This window comes from Caloenas nicobarica, chromosome 13 (assembly GCF_036013445.1).
Source record: "Caloenas nicobarica isolate bCalNic1 chromosome 13, bCalNic1.hap1, whole genome shotgun sequence".
In the NCBI taxonomy this organism is placed as follows: Eukaryota; Metazoa; Chordata; class Aves; order Columbiformes; family Columbidae; genus Caloenas; species Caloenas nicobarica.
The window spans coordinates 18486517-18501828 of record NC_088257.1 but is presented as its reverse complement, the minus strand read 5'-3'; the positions used below and the strand labels follow the sequence as shown (position 1 = coordinate 18501828).

Below are 15312 nucleotides of genomic sequence, written 5' to 3'. Positions count from 1 at the left end.
CACTACGCCCAGCACGAGGTTAGGGAAGGCTGAGGGACAAAGACCGCGCGAGCTTACAGACCTGTGGGGCGTCGGGGTCGGCGGGCGGCTCTCCGGCTCCGGCGCTGCTGCTCGGGCTCCGCTTCCCGCTGGGCTCCCCGCCCAGAAGCTCCTCCGCGGGCAGGCTGGGCAGCGGCGGCGGCAGCCAAGCGGCCTCGGCCACGGCGCGGCCCGGCGCCACGCACAGGTTGTAGGAGTAGGGTAAGGTGCCCTCGCAGAAGTCGGCCGGGAAGGCGGCGCCGGCCACGGAGAAGCGCTGCGCGCCCAGGCAGCGCAGGACGGCGGGCGGCCCGGCCCGGCGCAGCCGCGCCAGCACGGCCAGCGCCACGCTCAGCAGGAACAGGGCGGACAGGAGCGCCAGCGCCAGCACCAGGTAGAACTGCAGCTCCGCCGGCGACTCGGCGCCCGCCGCCCGCTCGCTCAGCTCCGGCAGCGCCTCCTGCAAGCTCTCGGCCAGCACCACGTGCAGCGTGGCCGTGGCCGACAGCGCCGGCTGCCCGTGGTCCTTCACCACGGCCACCAGCCGCTGCTTCGCCGCGTCCCTCTCCGACACGGCCCGCGCCGTGCGCACCTCGCCGCTGTGCAGCCCCACGCGGAACAGCGCCGGCTCCGCCGCCTGCACCAGCTCGTACGACAGCCACGCGTTGCGCCCCGCGTCCGCGTCCACCGCCACCACCTTGGCCACCAGGTACCCGGCCTCGGCCGAACGCGGCACCACCTCGAACGCCTCCAACGCCGGCGCCGCTGCTCCCGGTAATCTGTCTCCCGCTTCCACCGCCGGCCAGAGCACCCGCGGCGCGTTGTCGTTGCGGTCCAGCACGAACACGCGCACCGTCGCCGTCGAGCTCCGCGCCGGTTCCCCGCCGTCCTGCGCCCGCACGACCACGGCGAACTCACGGCACTGCTCGTAGTCGAAGGAGCGCTGCGCGTACAGCGCGCCGCTCCGCGCCTCCACCGACACGTACGCCGCCGCGTCCACGCTGCCGCCCGCCAGCCAGTAGCTCACGCGTCCGTTGGCGCCCGCGTCCGCGTCCCGCGCGAGCACGCGCAGCACCGGCGCGCCCGCCGCGTTGTTCTCCGCCACGTAGGCGCTGTAGGCGGCCTCCTCGAACACCGGCGCGTTGTCGTTCACGTCCGACACCTCCAGCACCAGCGCCGTGCTGCTCGACAGCGCCGGCCGGCCCCGGTCCCTGGCCACCACCGTCACGCGGTGCTCGGACGCCTGCTCTCGGTCCAGCGCGCTCGCCGTCACCACCCTGTACGAGCCGCCCGACGACGCCACAAGCGACAGCGGTGCCTCGCCCGACAGCTCGCACGACACCTCCCCGTTCTCCCCGGAGTCCCGGTCTCGCACTTTCAGCAGGGCCACCACCGTGCCGGTCAGAGCGTCCTCGAGCACCGGGCTCGACACCGACGTAAGTGTCACCTCAGGAGCATTGTCATTCACGTCCAGCACCTCCACCTCTACGTTGCAGTGCGCCACCAGACCGCCCCCGTCCCTCGCCTCTACGGCCAGGCTAAACGACCGTGTGTCTTCGAAGTCCAGCGCCTCCTGGAGCGTGATCGTCCCGCTCTCGGGGTCCACCGCGAACTTCTGAAGCACCTTGGCCGGCGTTTCCCCGAAGCCGTACGTGATGCGGGCGTTGGTACCGGCGTCCGCGTCAGAGGCGGAGACGTTCAGCACCGTCCAGCCCACCGACGCGTCCTCCGGGAGGCTCGCGCGGTACCGGTCCTGCGCGAACACGGGCGCGTTGTCGTTGGCGTCGGTGACGTTGATGCAGAGCTGGGCGGTGCCGCTCCGGGGCGGGTCGCCGCCGTCCAGCGCCGTCAGCACCAGCTGCAGGCTCGGCTCGCGCTCCCGGTCCAGCGCGCGGCGCAGCACCAGCTCCGCGAACTTGCTGCCGTCCTGGCTCTCCTTCACCTCCACCGCGAAGTGCCCGTTGGCCTCCAGCTCGTAGCCCTGTAGAGAGTTGCTGCCCACGTCTGCGTCCTTCTAGCCCCTCTCCACAAATAGCGCAGGGGCCGCCGGAGGGCAGCGAGCGATGTGGGCGCCGGCTTGGACGCCGCTGCTCCCAAATTCGCGCCACCGTTCGCCGCTGCTGCCCGTGCCGTTGCCGCTCTGGCCGGCGCCGGGCGAGCGAGCAGCCTGCGGGGGCAGGACGCTGCGGCGGCTCCGGCTGCGGCTCCGGCGCCGCTCCGCCTCGGCCAACAGCGGCACCCGGAGGCGCCGCGACGCCACCGCAGCCGCCTGATGCCGGCCGGGGCTTTGGCCGCTGCGGTCCGAGCCGCGCTGCCAGCAGCTGCCGGGAGTCGGCGCCATCGGCTACGGAAAAGTGAGATTCGGCTTTCAGTTTGGCGACTTTGATCATATCCCTGGCAAGGCGAACCAGGCAGCTCTGTTTATCGCGGAAGTGAAGAGTCTGGCTGGGGATCGTGTTTGCGAGCGATGGAGCAGCGAGCAGACTTCGTACAGCAGAGCACAGGTAACTACAAGTAGGTGCACTGTACAGCAAGTATATGACATATTCCAGCAGATCCTACTCTTGCTGGCACTCATCTTTCCGCAAATTTTTATTCCAATTCTACGAGCTCTGAGGAGCAGTAGCTGCAGCGTACTTCAGAGGAGAATCTCTTGTAGAAGGGAAAGTCCAGACCAACCGCTTAAAGCATTTCTTCAAAATTACCTCTTTTAGGGAGCAAGGTAATTATGCACATCTAGTAACATGGACGTGCAGCAGAAAGCTTCCCACATGCGCAGAATACTACAATGACCAGTCAGAAGGGCAGCACTAGAGAATGCAGTTTGCCTATGATACCAACACAATGATGTGTATTTTTCATCCACAATACAAAGAACACTTCAGGTGTGGGGTCATCAGAAATAGCAAGGATAAAACCTTCAACACATAGGAAAATGGCAAGGATAAAACCTCTCAACACCTATGAAAAGAACTTGATCCTCCTCAGTACCTCTTTGCATGATAACACAATCTCTCCTTGACAATCCAAGGAAATCACAGAATGCAAGAGTCTCTGCAAACCAACAAATCTTAGTTCATGTTCATGGAGAGAGCAGGACACATTAGGACCAGCTGCATCATTTCAAGTGCTACACAGACCACGAATTTGGAAACTACAGGTACATCAGACTTCCCTAAACTCTGGTTGCTCTAAAGAAGAGATGACTCCATGGATGACTACTGTGGTCATTCACAGGTTCCTGGTGGTAACTCAGTTCCCAGTTATGCCACTCTCACTGCTCCTTCAGTCCCTCCAGGACTCTGTTTCTCCTTCACAAGCTTCTCCCACTGTAGCAGTGCAAACTATTGTACAGACACGACATGCCTGTGAAAACAGGCTCTTCATCAGCAACAAGGCTATTCTCACGAAGTAGTCGTCGCAGTCTACTTCACATGAAAAGACACAGAAAAGCGGGTCACTTACCCATTGTGTGAGCCAACACAGGCAGATCACAAGAACAACCAAAGGCCACGAATACAACTGTAACGACCAAATTTATTCTAGTTATCCCACTACCAGGGTTCTCCAAAATAGCATCTAAGGTCCTAGCATCTAAGGACACAAGCACAGACGCAGGTGCTGCAGAATTCAGCCCTGATAGAAGATCACTGGGCCTGCTGTGTTCACCTGTATTTCAAGGCTTCAAGCAGGTGCAGTCTTCCTCTGTGCTCTGCTCTTTCTCACAACAAAGCAGGAATCTCAGGCATAATGGTAAGGTGCCTTAGAGTTTCTCACAGACCTATGTTATCTAACACAGAGGTTCTACTTGTCAAGCACATAAGGTAGGTAAAACAGTGTGTGAATGTATGTGTTTTTTCTACACTCCAGCTGCAGTTGCTTGAGCATATTTACAATTCTCTTCCTTGCCATTCTTCCTCTATTCCCATACACCCATACTGAGCAGGTATTTATGCAGAATCTCACCCTTCCTCAGAAATTTCTGATTGCTTTACTAAGGTACTGCTTACATGCATTTCAAATAATTAACAGTAAATCAAAACAAGTGTTGTAAGACAATTGTGATAAAAAAGCAATGAACGACAGAATTTTATAAAAATCTTGAATTAATAAGCCATTCACAATGAAAATACCTGTGTATATCAGGTAGTGCAATCCTGTGAGTAATTCTACCAGGTAAGAAATGAATGCTATGTCGGTGTTAGGACATACTGTCGCTAACACACTCAGCTAGAGACCTCCCTCTAACTACACCTCTCTGTAAAAGACATTGTAATGAACAGTAAAGTGAATGAAAAGTACCCACAGGAGAGTGATGATGCCTTGGAGATTAACCCTCCATCAGCTGAAGAGGCCACAAGGTTGCTGTGTGAACAGGCTTCTCGTGTTCAGCAGGTTCGTTCTCACAAAATCATTCTGGGTGCAGTAAGACTCCAGATGTTCTCACTGGCTGGCAAGGAGCACAGAAGGAGAAAACAACCTTTCTAACCACTAACACTGCTAGGAATGCTTGCTACTCTCTTCCTCACAAATCACTTGCATCAATTTTAAACACTTAGCATCAAAAGATCAAGCACTGCTATACGAGGGACAACAATACAAAACAAGCTGTAAGCTGACATACAAAGCACAAATGAATAACCCTTCACAGCAAGAATATCTTGACCTTTCATGAAGTGCCATGCTGTTTGTAATACCCCTCAGCAGAAACCGTGACAATACTCTTCTTTCTAACACTTCACCCATAGTTCGAAGGCGAAAGAAGCGGTTTACAGAGTCTATAAGAACAAGATTTGGTCTGGAAACATCCAGTTCTCCAACTCCACTCCGTCTTTGGAATAGCACAGTGGTGGATCACAACCAAGGGGGCCAACCAGTGCTCATGTGCACACATGTATTTTAGAATTCAATTCAGAATTCAGCAACAAGGAATTTTGCTCCCCTCCCACCTTCTTCCTTAACATGATGCTTGGAGCTCACTTGGACTCAGTCAAGGAAATTGCCACAAGCAACAGGGAATTTGCAGCAACACCTGGGAACGGCCTCCCAGTTGAGGAAGAAATACCTCCAACGTGGAAAACACACACTGCATTCTGGTACACAAAATTGACACTGCTGTCACTGCTGGCTGAAGAACAGGCTGTGTGAGGAACTCTCACACATGAGACAAGTACAAGACCCATCCCAAAGCAGGCACAAGTGACTCTACCTTCATTTCCAATACTGGCTTACTTTCATGCTAAATAACGACTAATGAAAAAGCTGCCTTACAAGGCAAGAGTGAGAACTAAGTGAACCAAAGATGGACTTGAGAAAAACATTGCAACTAGCCTTCCATTCCAGATATAAATATTTTTGTATTTGTAAAAGGCCTATCCTATAAGTAACACAGCTCAGTGGCTGGTAAGGAGCACAGAAAAAGAAGAGAACCTCTCTAACAAGTGCCTTTATTAAGAATATGTAGTACTCTGTTTCTCACACACTACTTTCAACTATAATAAATAATAAACAACACAAGATCAAGTGCTACTATACAGACAAGCAGGTAATGACATGAAACAAGCAATAAGGCTGCATTAAAAGTACAAATTATTAACCTGTCAAGGCAAGCTATACATGGGGCCATTAACATTCCATTTCAAGGGAATCTGACCCTACTCAAGCACATGTGTTTCTGTGAAGACATGTGACCCTGCTAAAAACATAATCTTCCATTTGCTAATGATGCAACACATCTGTTCAGAAGGGATAATACTGATAGGAAAAACACACCTCAGAGAACAAAATGAAAAACAAAGAGGTGCGTGACAAAAACATAAGTGCAGCAAAATTCAAGTCAGCAGCAGCCCCACTTCTCCTGTCTCCCATACCAGCTGTAACTCTGAGCAACAATCCCACATTCACCTCCGTGGACCAAAAGCCACCAGGACACAGCGTGTTGCTGAATGAAGCTTTGCCTTCCCCGTAACCACACCTCCCTCTGCAGGACCCAGAATATGACAGGTAAAAGGCAGAGAAGCAGCAGAGAGAAGGTGTGTACAGGAACTGCACCTGCACTCAGATGACTAGAACAGATGTGACCTTCTCCATTTGATCAGACACCCTGGGGTCGAGCTGTAGCTTATGACAAGAAGTAAGGGAACAGTTAGAAACATACAGAAGTGAATGGGATCAGGTGGAATAACATTTCTTAGGAGAATGTTATAGAGCAGAAGCCACTCAAATTGCATGGTATTCTATTAGGCCCATGCTTGTGTTAACCATGACAAGCAAGGAAATGACCATCTGTTCTTCTATAACACACTACGATCATATCAAGAAGGGAGGTACATTTGTCTACTCACTACTGTTCTGAGGAGAAACAAAAATGTTCTAAACCACATGGATGATAAATGGCCATAATAAAAGAGGAGTGGTCACCCAACAGAGACTGGGTCATCAAACTAATGGCATAGGGAGAATCTCCACCCCTCTTCTATCACACGCACAGTTCCACAGAGATGTGGCTTCTGCTAAGTCATGTTTACAATAACAGAAAAGAAAGGTGCCCTCACATCTCCTGCCTTTCACATTCACTGTAGCATGAGCAAGAGACAGGAATGCATGATACATTGCTAGATGAAGCTATGTTGAGAGTTACAAGTAAACCTATATACATAGGAGACCAGATACAGAAAACAAAAACATAAATCAGACAAGCAATGCAAGGAATCATTACACAAGAAAGTGTAGTCAGAGAAACTCACTCTGAGTACTTCAAAGACTTCACTACAGGAATTGAAATTCATCTCTGAGAGCACCTGGATGTCACTGAGGCCTCAGGCTGCAAGTGGAGCCCCCTGGACTACATTGGTGGGCATTACATTGTAAGAAATAGTCATCAGCTCTCAGCAGTTCTTCTAATATATGGCCTTCTCATCTCCCACAGATAGGACGCCATATGTGTAAACACCTTATCATGAGCATCGTTCTCAAGCTCAGTCTTGTGAGAAAGTAGAACGGATTCTCTTTTAGCTTCTGCTTCATTTTCCTCACAACTAAAATTCTGTCTAAGGTGGTTGAAGGAAGTATTTGCTGCAAAACAACACTCACACTCTCAAATCCAAAAGTACTGGCCAGATATGGGGAAAATGAACCACAACTTCCAGGAAACAAAGGCCTGAAAGAAAGTCGAATTACAACTGTGAATTAACTCTACATTACAATGATCCAGAGAGATAGAGGTGAATAAAGGAGATGTCACACAGGAATTATAAGCTGTGCTACACATGCGTCATCATTCTACATGCACAGCTATTGCACAAACACTGAGAAGTAGAGAACTACCATTGCCTTTCAGGACAAGGAATCCAGAATCACAGCAAACACAGCACAGGCCTTGGCACCAACCATGAAATCAAACCATTGCTCAGACAAACACACTGACCCACCAATTTTCCTGGTTGGAATCCATCCTCACACCCTCCTTGCTCTGCATTCACAGCTTTTAGTTGCACCATGGACCATATCCAGTATTTTGACTGCATGGCAGCCAAAGGTGGAAGACATGTCATTCAGTAATATTTTAGGGAAACAGAAGTATATCGAAGTCTTTGTCCTGGCAGTTGAACTCCTTCAAGGCATGGGTGGAAACTGCTCCCCAGCTCAACAATTAAAGAGATCTTTTAATGTTTTAAGGGTCACCAGCCACAATGAGGCCCAGCTCTAGACCTGGACAACAAACAAGGCAAGAATGGGAAATTTGCACAAGTGAAGGAATCATAGCTTAACATTTCAGAATATGTCAACTGTAGTCTACACGACAAAGGCATCTAGTTGTTAAAAAGAACACAGAGGACTCACACACGATCTCACATCACAGACTGTAGCCACAGTTCCTCAATGTAATTTCTTCAGACAATAAAAAAGGCAAGGTGCATGGAACCACTACTGTGGGCCCCATCTAACAACTAGGAGAAAGCGAACACTTAAACATGTCCCTCAGACATTTTGAAATGCAAACTTTTTCACCTGCCTTGTCTCTGGACAGACAGAATTTTTCTTCCTGCCCAAACTTCATGCAATACAAAGGTGCCTTTGCAGACAGATACCATTGAAAGAGAAGTTGCATGCACGACTTCTCCTGATCTGAGAGCAAGGACGCCTGCAAATGTATTTCTCTGCTCATAACCCTAATCTGAAGAAATATTAAATGTTCTCACATGCATAAGTGACATGCAGGTCCAATAAAACCCAGTCATGCATATATCAGCTCAAAGACACCATCATCCCTATTTGGCACATGAGTAACTTCAAAGGTTCATGGTGCTCAAATTTTAACATGACATGTATGTGTATGCTCAATAACTGCAAAAGAAAGCAAAATGATGAACCCACAACTTGTCCAGTTGGAATCTGGCCAGTGTGATGACAAAATATAAGACACCTTCAAAAGGCCAGCAATAAACCCGTGGAATCAAAAATACACATGGCATTCACACGTTACCAGAGACAAAGACCCACCTTCAGATCATTACAAGAAGTAAGGCACACTAACACTTGCTGAAAGGAAGGGATCACAGCATACTTTTCTATATTATGGCACTTAGAATAGGTACATAGTTCAGGTGTTTCGTAGGTAGTGAATACACAGTTTGCTCTTCCCAAAGCTCCCATTACGACATTTGTCATAAGTCCTGAATTAAGCTGTTAGTTCAGAATTGATGACAACATGACAACACACAGGAAGAACCCCCCAGGGCTCCCAGTACAGCTGGAGTAACATGTATTCTAGCCAAACTTCTTTGGGAAGATGGAACTCACAGTGCATGGTACTACAGAGAGCCACCGAACAGGGAAAAGAGCAAAAAGAATCTCGTGTCCTATAAAAGCCTCACACGCACAGCTCACACAACTCTCATCTCCAACCCTTCGCAAATCGCATGGTATTCTCTAACCCGCATAAATTAGAAGCACACGTAATTGCTGACATGATTTACACATCCATAGGTTACTAATTGCTGATAGGATACATCTCTTTAATTGGTAACGACTACAACGTATTTTCAAGCGCAAGCACATCCAGCTACATTTGAAATAAACCAACCTCAAAAGACGGGGAATAAGAAAAAAAAAAATCCCATTTCCTTCAATACCTCTTCACACGCAGCCACCCAGAGACTTCGTCAAATAGTAACGACTTCTAAAATTCCCTTTCGTCCTTATAACAAGCAAGCAGATATCAACAAGGGACTACTTGTTGTCAGCCCATTCCTCCACCCGCTGAAAAACATGGCAATATGAAGCAAAAAAGAGACATTTCCTTTCTCATCCACGTTATCACAGAGAAACAGAAGGGCTGGAAAAAGTAGAAACGATTAGCAGTTCTACACGGGAGTCTTATGTTCCGTTTCAAGACACTTTCATCCTACTCAAGCACATGTGCTGTTGGGAAGACAGATGACCGTGCTAATAACGCAAACTTCAATTTGCTAATAAGGCAATACGATTGTTCAGAAGAGCTAACAATGACAGGAAAAACGATATGACATGTCAGGGGACAAAATGAGAAACGACCTGATGCCTAATACAAACAGAAAACCCAGCTCTAACGAAATTCAGCATAACAGCAGCCCCAGAGCTCCTGCCTCCCACGCGTTCACCTCCCCGGACGAAAAGCCACCAGGACATTGTCTGCTCACTACACTTCTGAGAAGAAACATCAAGACATATCGGTCGGCCAGTAGAGTGGGTCAGTGAAAAATGTGTAACACAGTGACAACGTGATAAAAAAACCAAAGTCCTACTAAAACGAAACTCAAGCCAACAGCAGCCCCACTTCTCCTGCCTCCCACACGAACGGAAACTCTGAGAAAGGATCGCACATTCACCTCCCCGGAACAAGAACCACCAGCACACAGCGCGTTACCGAATGAGGCTTTGCCTTCCCTGTAACCAAACCTCTCTAGCATGTCTTAGGCTAAAATGATTTGGGAAGAAGAAACTCACGATAAATGATCCTACAGATTCGCACTGAACAGAGCCCCGGCCGAACGAAACTCAAGCGAGCAATAACTTCCCTGTAACCAAACCACGCTACGCAGGACGCAACAGAACACGGCAGGGAAAGGACAGAGAAGCAGCAGAGGGAAGCGTCGCGGAGAAAGGACGGTCATTGGAACTCACCGGGGGAGCGCCAGGGTCCTCCCCGAGCAGCGGCGCGGGCTCGGCGGGCGGCGGGCGGGCCGGGAGGGTGTCACAGCAGCTGGCGGCCGAGAAGCGGAGCTGGCTCTTGCGCGAGTCGGCGGTGAGCGACACCTCGTGCGAGTAGGACTGCAGGAAGGCGCGGACGCCGTCGATGCCCACGAAGTGCGAGGCCGGCACGCCGCGCAACGCGCCGCCGCCCGCCGCCGGCAGCTGTGAGCGGCGCCAGCGCCGCAGGCGCAGCGCCAGCAGCAGCAGCAGGAAGGCGAGGAAGAGGCAGGACACGGCCGCCACGGCCAGCACCAGCCAGCGCGTCAGGCTGCCGGCCGGCTCGCCCGGCGCCGCCGACGATGCCGCGCTGCCCAGCTCCGACAGCAGCTCGGCCACGCTCTCGGCCAGCACCACCGTCAGCGTGGCCGTGGCCGACAGCGCCGGCCGCCCGTGGTCCTTCACCACCACCACCAGGCTCTGCCGCGCCGCGTCGCGGGCCAGCGGGAAGCGCGCCGCGCGCACCTCGCCGCTGTGCAGCCCCACGCGGAACAGCCCCGGCTCCGTCGCCTTGGCCAGCTCGTACGACAGCCACGCGTTCTGCCCCGCGTCCGCGTCCACCGCCACCACCTTGGCCACCAGCGCCCCGGGCTCCACCGAGCGCGGCGCCAGCTCCACGCCCGCCCAGCCCGCGCCCGGCGCAAGCAGCGGCGCCGCCGGCGGGTACAGCACCTGCGGCGCGTTGTCGTTCTCGTCCACGATCACCAGCCGCACCGACACGTTGCTGCTCAGCGCCGGCGCGCCGCCGTCCTCCGCCCGCACCCACAGCCCCAACTCGTGCACCTCCTCGTAGTCGAACGAGCGCAGCGCGTACAGCGCGCCCGTCTCCGCCTCCACCGACACGTACGACGACAGCGGCGCGCCCCGCACCCGCCCCTCCGCCAGCCGGTACCGCACGCGCGCGTTCTGCCCCCAGTCCGCGTCCCACGCCCGCACCCTCAGCACCAGCGCGCCCGCCGCGTTGTTCTCGGGCAGACGGGCGCTGTAGCGCGCCTCCGCGAACACCGGCGCGTTGTCGTTCACGTCCAGCACCCGCAGCCACAGCACCGCGCTGCTCCACAGCGACGGCGACCCGCCGTCCGCCGCCCGCACCGTCACGTTGTACTCCGACACCTGCTCCCGGTCCAGCTCGCGAGTCGTCACCACGCGGTAGTAATTCTCAAAAGACTTCTCTAGACGAAACGGGATCTTTTCCGAGATGCTGCACCGCACCTCGCCATTCGCCCCGGAGTCGCGGTCCTGCATGTGCAGGAGGGCCACCACCGTCCCCAGCGGGGAATCCTCAGAGATCTCACTCAGTGCTGACCGCACCGAAATCTCCGGCGCGTTGTCGTTGACGTCTGTCACGGTGATCGTGACTTTAGCCATGTTAGAAAGGTCTCCTCCATCTCGTGCCTGTACCTCTAGATCAAGTGAAGAGAATTCTTCGAAGTCCAAATACTCCTTAAGGGATATTTCTCCTGTCTCTGAGTCCAGCTTGATAATGTCGGATGCCCGGCCTGAAATTTTATGGAAACTGTACTCCACGTGCCCATTCAGCCCCTCGTCGGCGTCGTTGGCCGTGACGGTGACGAGGGTGGAGCCCACGGGCACGTCCTCCGGCACACGCACCGTGTACTCCGCCTGGCTGAACACGGGCGCGTTGTCGTTGGCGTCCAGCACCGCCACGCGGATCCGCGCCGTGCCTGTCCGCGCCGGCTCGCCGCCGTCGCTCGCCCTCAGCACCAGCTCGTGAAACGCCGCCTCCTCCCGGTCCAGCGCCTTCATCAGCACCAGCTCGGGACGCTGATCCCCGCCGGGGCCCGCCTGCACGGCCAGCGAGAAGTGCTCGTCTCCGCTCAGCTCGTAGCTCTGCACAGAATTCGGTCCCGAGTCCCGGTCATGAGCCTCGGCCAGGGGAAACCGCGATCCTGGGGCTGACGTCTCGCTTATTCTTAGTTCTTTTTCTGCCTCTCGGAAGCTGGGGACGTTGTCGTTAATATCCATGATCTCCACTTCGATGCCGTAAATGTTCATTTCTCCCTCCACTAACACCTCACAGCGCAGCACACATTTCTCCACCAACTGGCAGAGTTGCTCTCTGTCTGTCCGCTCCGCCGTCACCAAATGTCCCGTCTTCCCGTGCAGGGCGAAATACTGCGTCCTGCTGTCGGAGACAACGCGGACACCGCGGTCGCGGAGCGCCGGCAGCTGCAGCCCCAGGTCCTTGGCCACGTCGCCCACGAACGAGCCCTTCGGCAGCTCCTCGGGAATCGAGTAGCGCAGCTGCCCCCACGCCGCCTCCCACGCCACCACCAACACGCCCCACAGCAGGACTCGCTCCCGCCGGCCCCAGCGCCTCCCCTCCGCCCTCATCTCCGCCGCGGCCCCGCCGGCACCGCTCCAACAACGGCAACTCCCCGGAGCCACCTATCGAGACGGCTCCTTCTCTGGCTCCGGCTCGCCGCTCTCCGCCGCTGTCGCCCGGCCCTTCCGCCTCGCTGCTGCACGGCTCCGCACCGCGGGGACGCTCGCAGACCGCCCGGCCGCCGAGACAGCCAGCGAGCGAGCCGGGCCGCAGCGGGCGGGGCTGCCTGCAGCGCTCCGGCCTTCCTCTCGCTCCTCCTCGGTCAACAGCGGCGCCCGCAGCCTCGTCCCGGCACTGCACGCACCGAGCGCTGCCCGCCCGGCCTGTCCCATCCGCAGCTCGCGGCCACGGGACAGTGGCCACGGAGACATGGCTTCCCTCCAGCGGTGAGTGATCTCCTGCGTCGGCTTTTCTCCAGCCGAGATCGTCTCTTATCACAGAGGCGATCAAGACCAGGGGGAAGAAAGAAGTCTCCTGTGATTTCTACCGAACGGGAAAGTGTGTTTGTAATGGCGATATATGTAAAGTAAAAGCCGAAGTGTAGAATGTTACTCTCTTACGCCACCAGTCCAAAAGCAAACCCTGCATTAACCATTTTCACAGCTTTTTCTAGCAGTCGTGCCCGAATTACTTTTCTCTCACCCTTTCTGCAGATCGAAAGTGCGTCACACAGCCCCATCAATTCACCACATCCCGACCTACAGAACAAAGCAGCAAGGACCATCCTCCCACAAATACATGGCAGATAAAACTAATACCAGAGGCAACGTAGGCCCACTGATGAACGGGGTGGGTGCCCTGGTGACAGAAGATACAGAGAAGGCAGAATTACTGAATGCCTTCTTTTTCTCTGTCTACTCTGCCGGAGGCTGTCCTGAGGAGCTCTGAACCCCTGAGGCCCCAGAGGAAGGCAGGGCAATGGAAGAGTTTGCCTTAGTTGATGAGGACTGGGTTAGGGACCAGTTAAGCAATCTGGACACCCATAAATCCATGGGTCCAGATGGGATGCACCCGCGGGTGCTGAGGGAGCTGGCTGAAGTCATTGCTAGACCGCTCTCCATCATCTTTGCCAAGTCTTGGGAAACGGGAGAGGTGCCTGAGGACTGGAGGAAAGCAAATGTCACTCCGGTCTTCAAAAAGGGCAAGAAGGAGGACCCGGGCAACTATAGACCGGTCAGCCTCACCTCCATCCCTGGGAAAGTGATGGAACACCTTAACCTTAGTGCCATCTTAAGACATATCAAGGATAAGAGAGTCATCAGGGACAGTCAACATGGCTTCACCAAGGGGAAGTCGTGTTTGACCAACCTCATAGCCTTTTATGAAGACGTAACAAGGTGGATTGACGATGGCAGAGCAGTGGATGTGGTCTACCTTGACTTCAGCAAAGCATTTGACACCGTCTCCCACAGCATCCTCACAGCAAAACTGAGGAAGTGTGGACTGGATGATCGGGTAGTGAGGTGGACTGCAAACTGGCTGAAGGAGAGAAGCCAGAGAGTCGTGGTCAATGGGGCAGAGTCTGGTTGGAGGCCTGTATCTAGTGGAGTGCCTCAAGGGTCAGTTCTGGGACCAATACTGTTCAATATATTCATCAATGACTTGGATGAGGGAATTGAGTGTACTATCAGCAAGTTTGCTGATGACACCAAGCTGGGAGGAGTGGCTGACACAGCAGAGGGCTGTGCTGCCATCCAGCGAGATCTGGATAGGCTAGAGAGTTGGGCGGGGAAAAATTTAATGAAATATAACAAGGGAAAGTGTAGAGTCTTACATCTGGGCAGGAACAACCCCAGGTTCCAGTACAGGTTGGGGAATGACCTATTAGAGAGCAGTGTAGGGGAAAGGGACCTGGGGGTCCTGGTGGACAGCAGGATGACCATGAGCCAGCACTGTGCCCTTGTGGCCAAGAAGGCCAATGGCATCCTGGGGTGTATAAGAAGGGGGATGGTTAGTAGGTCGAGAGAGGTTCTCCTTCCCCTCTACTCTACCCTGGTGAGACCTCATCTGGAATATTGTGTCCAGTTCTGGGCCCCTCAGTTCAAGAAGGACAGGGAACTGCTGGAGAGAGTCCAGCGCAGGGCCACAAAGATGATGAAGGGAGTGGAGCATCTCCCTTATGAGGAAAGGCTGAGGGAGCCGGGTCTCTTTAGCTTGGAGAAGAGGAGACTGAGGGGTGACCTCATCAATGTTTATAAATATATAAAGGGTAGGTGTCACGAGGATGGAGCCAGGCTCTTCTCGGTGACAACCAACAGTAAGACAAAGGGTAATGGGTTCAAGCTGGAACACAAGAGATTCCACTTAAATTTGAGAAGAACCTTCTTCTCAGTGAGGGTGACGCAACACTGGAACAGGCTGCCCAGGGAGGTTGTGGATTCTCCTTCTCTGGGGACATTCAAAACCCGCCTGGACGCCTTCCTGTGTAACCTCACCTAGGTGTTCCTGCTCTGGCAGGGGGATTGGACTAGATGATCTTTCGAGGTCCCTTCCAATCCCTAACATTCTGTGATTCTGTGATTCTGTGAAACGGGTACTCGTGATTTCCTGCACTGGCTCTTCTCTAAGCCGTACTTTCCTATAACGATGCGTGCTACTTCTACTGCACGGGAATACTTACTTGCTAACGCAGACATATGTGTTAGATAATTTTTCTTATTTTAAAGTGCCGATTATTACGAGTCTTTTCGCATTTGTCCAAAACTACAATTCGCACC

General features: G+C 53.7%; 1 protein-coding gene across 4 annotated transcripts in view; it reads right to left on the bottom strand.

Annotated features, from left to right (window-relative positions):
- LOC135993789 (protocadherin gamma-C5-like) overlaps window positions 1-15312 on the bottom strand; it is a 118931-nt gene that overhangs the window by 56493 nt on the left and 47126 nt on the right. The window contains exon 1 of one of the 4 annotated variants that reach the window (XM_065643859.1): window positions 10183-12618. The exons of the other annotated variants lie outside the window; for them this stretch is intronic. Within the exon in view, the coding sequence (XP_065499931.1) occupies window positions 10183-12603 (2421 nt within the window). The 5' untranslated portion in view covers window positions 12604-12618. Of the gene's footprint in view, window positions 1-10182; window positions 12619-15312 lie in introns of those variants that run through there. 4 annotated transcript variants of the gene reach the window in all.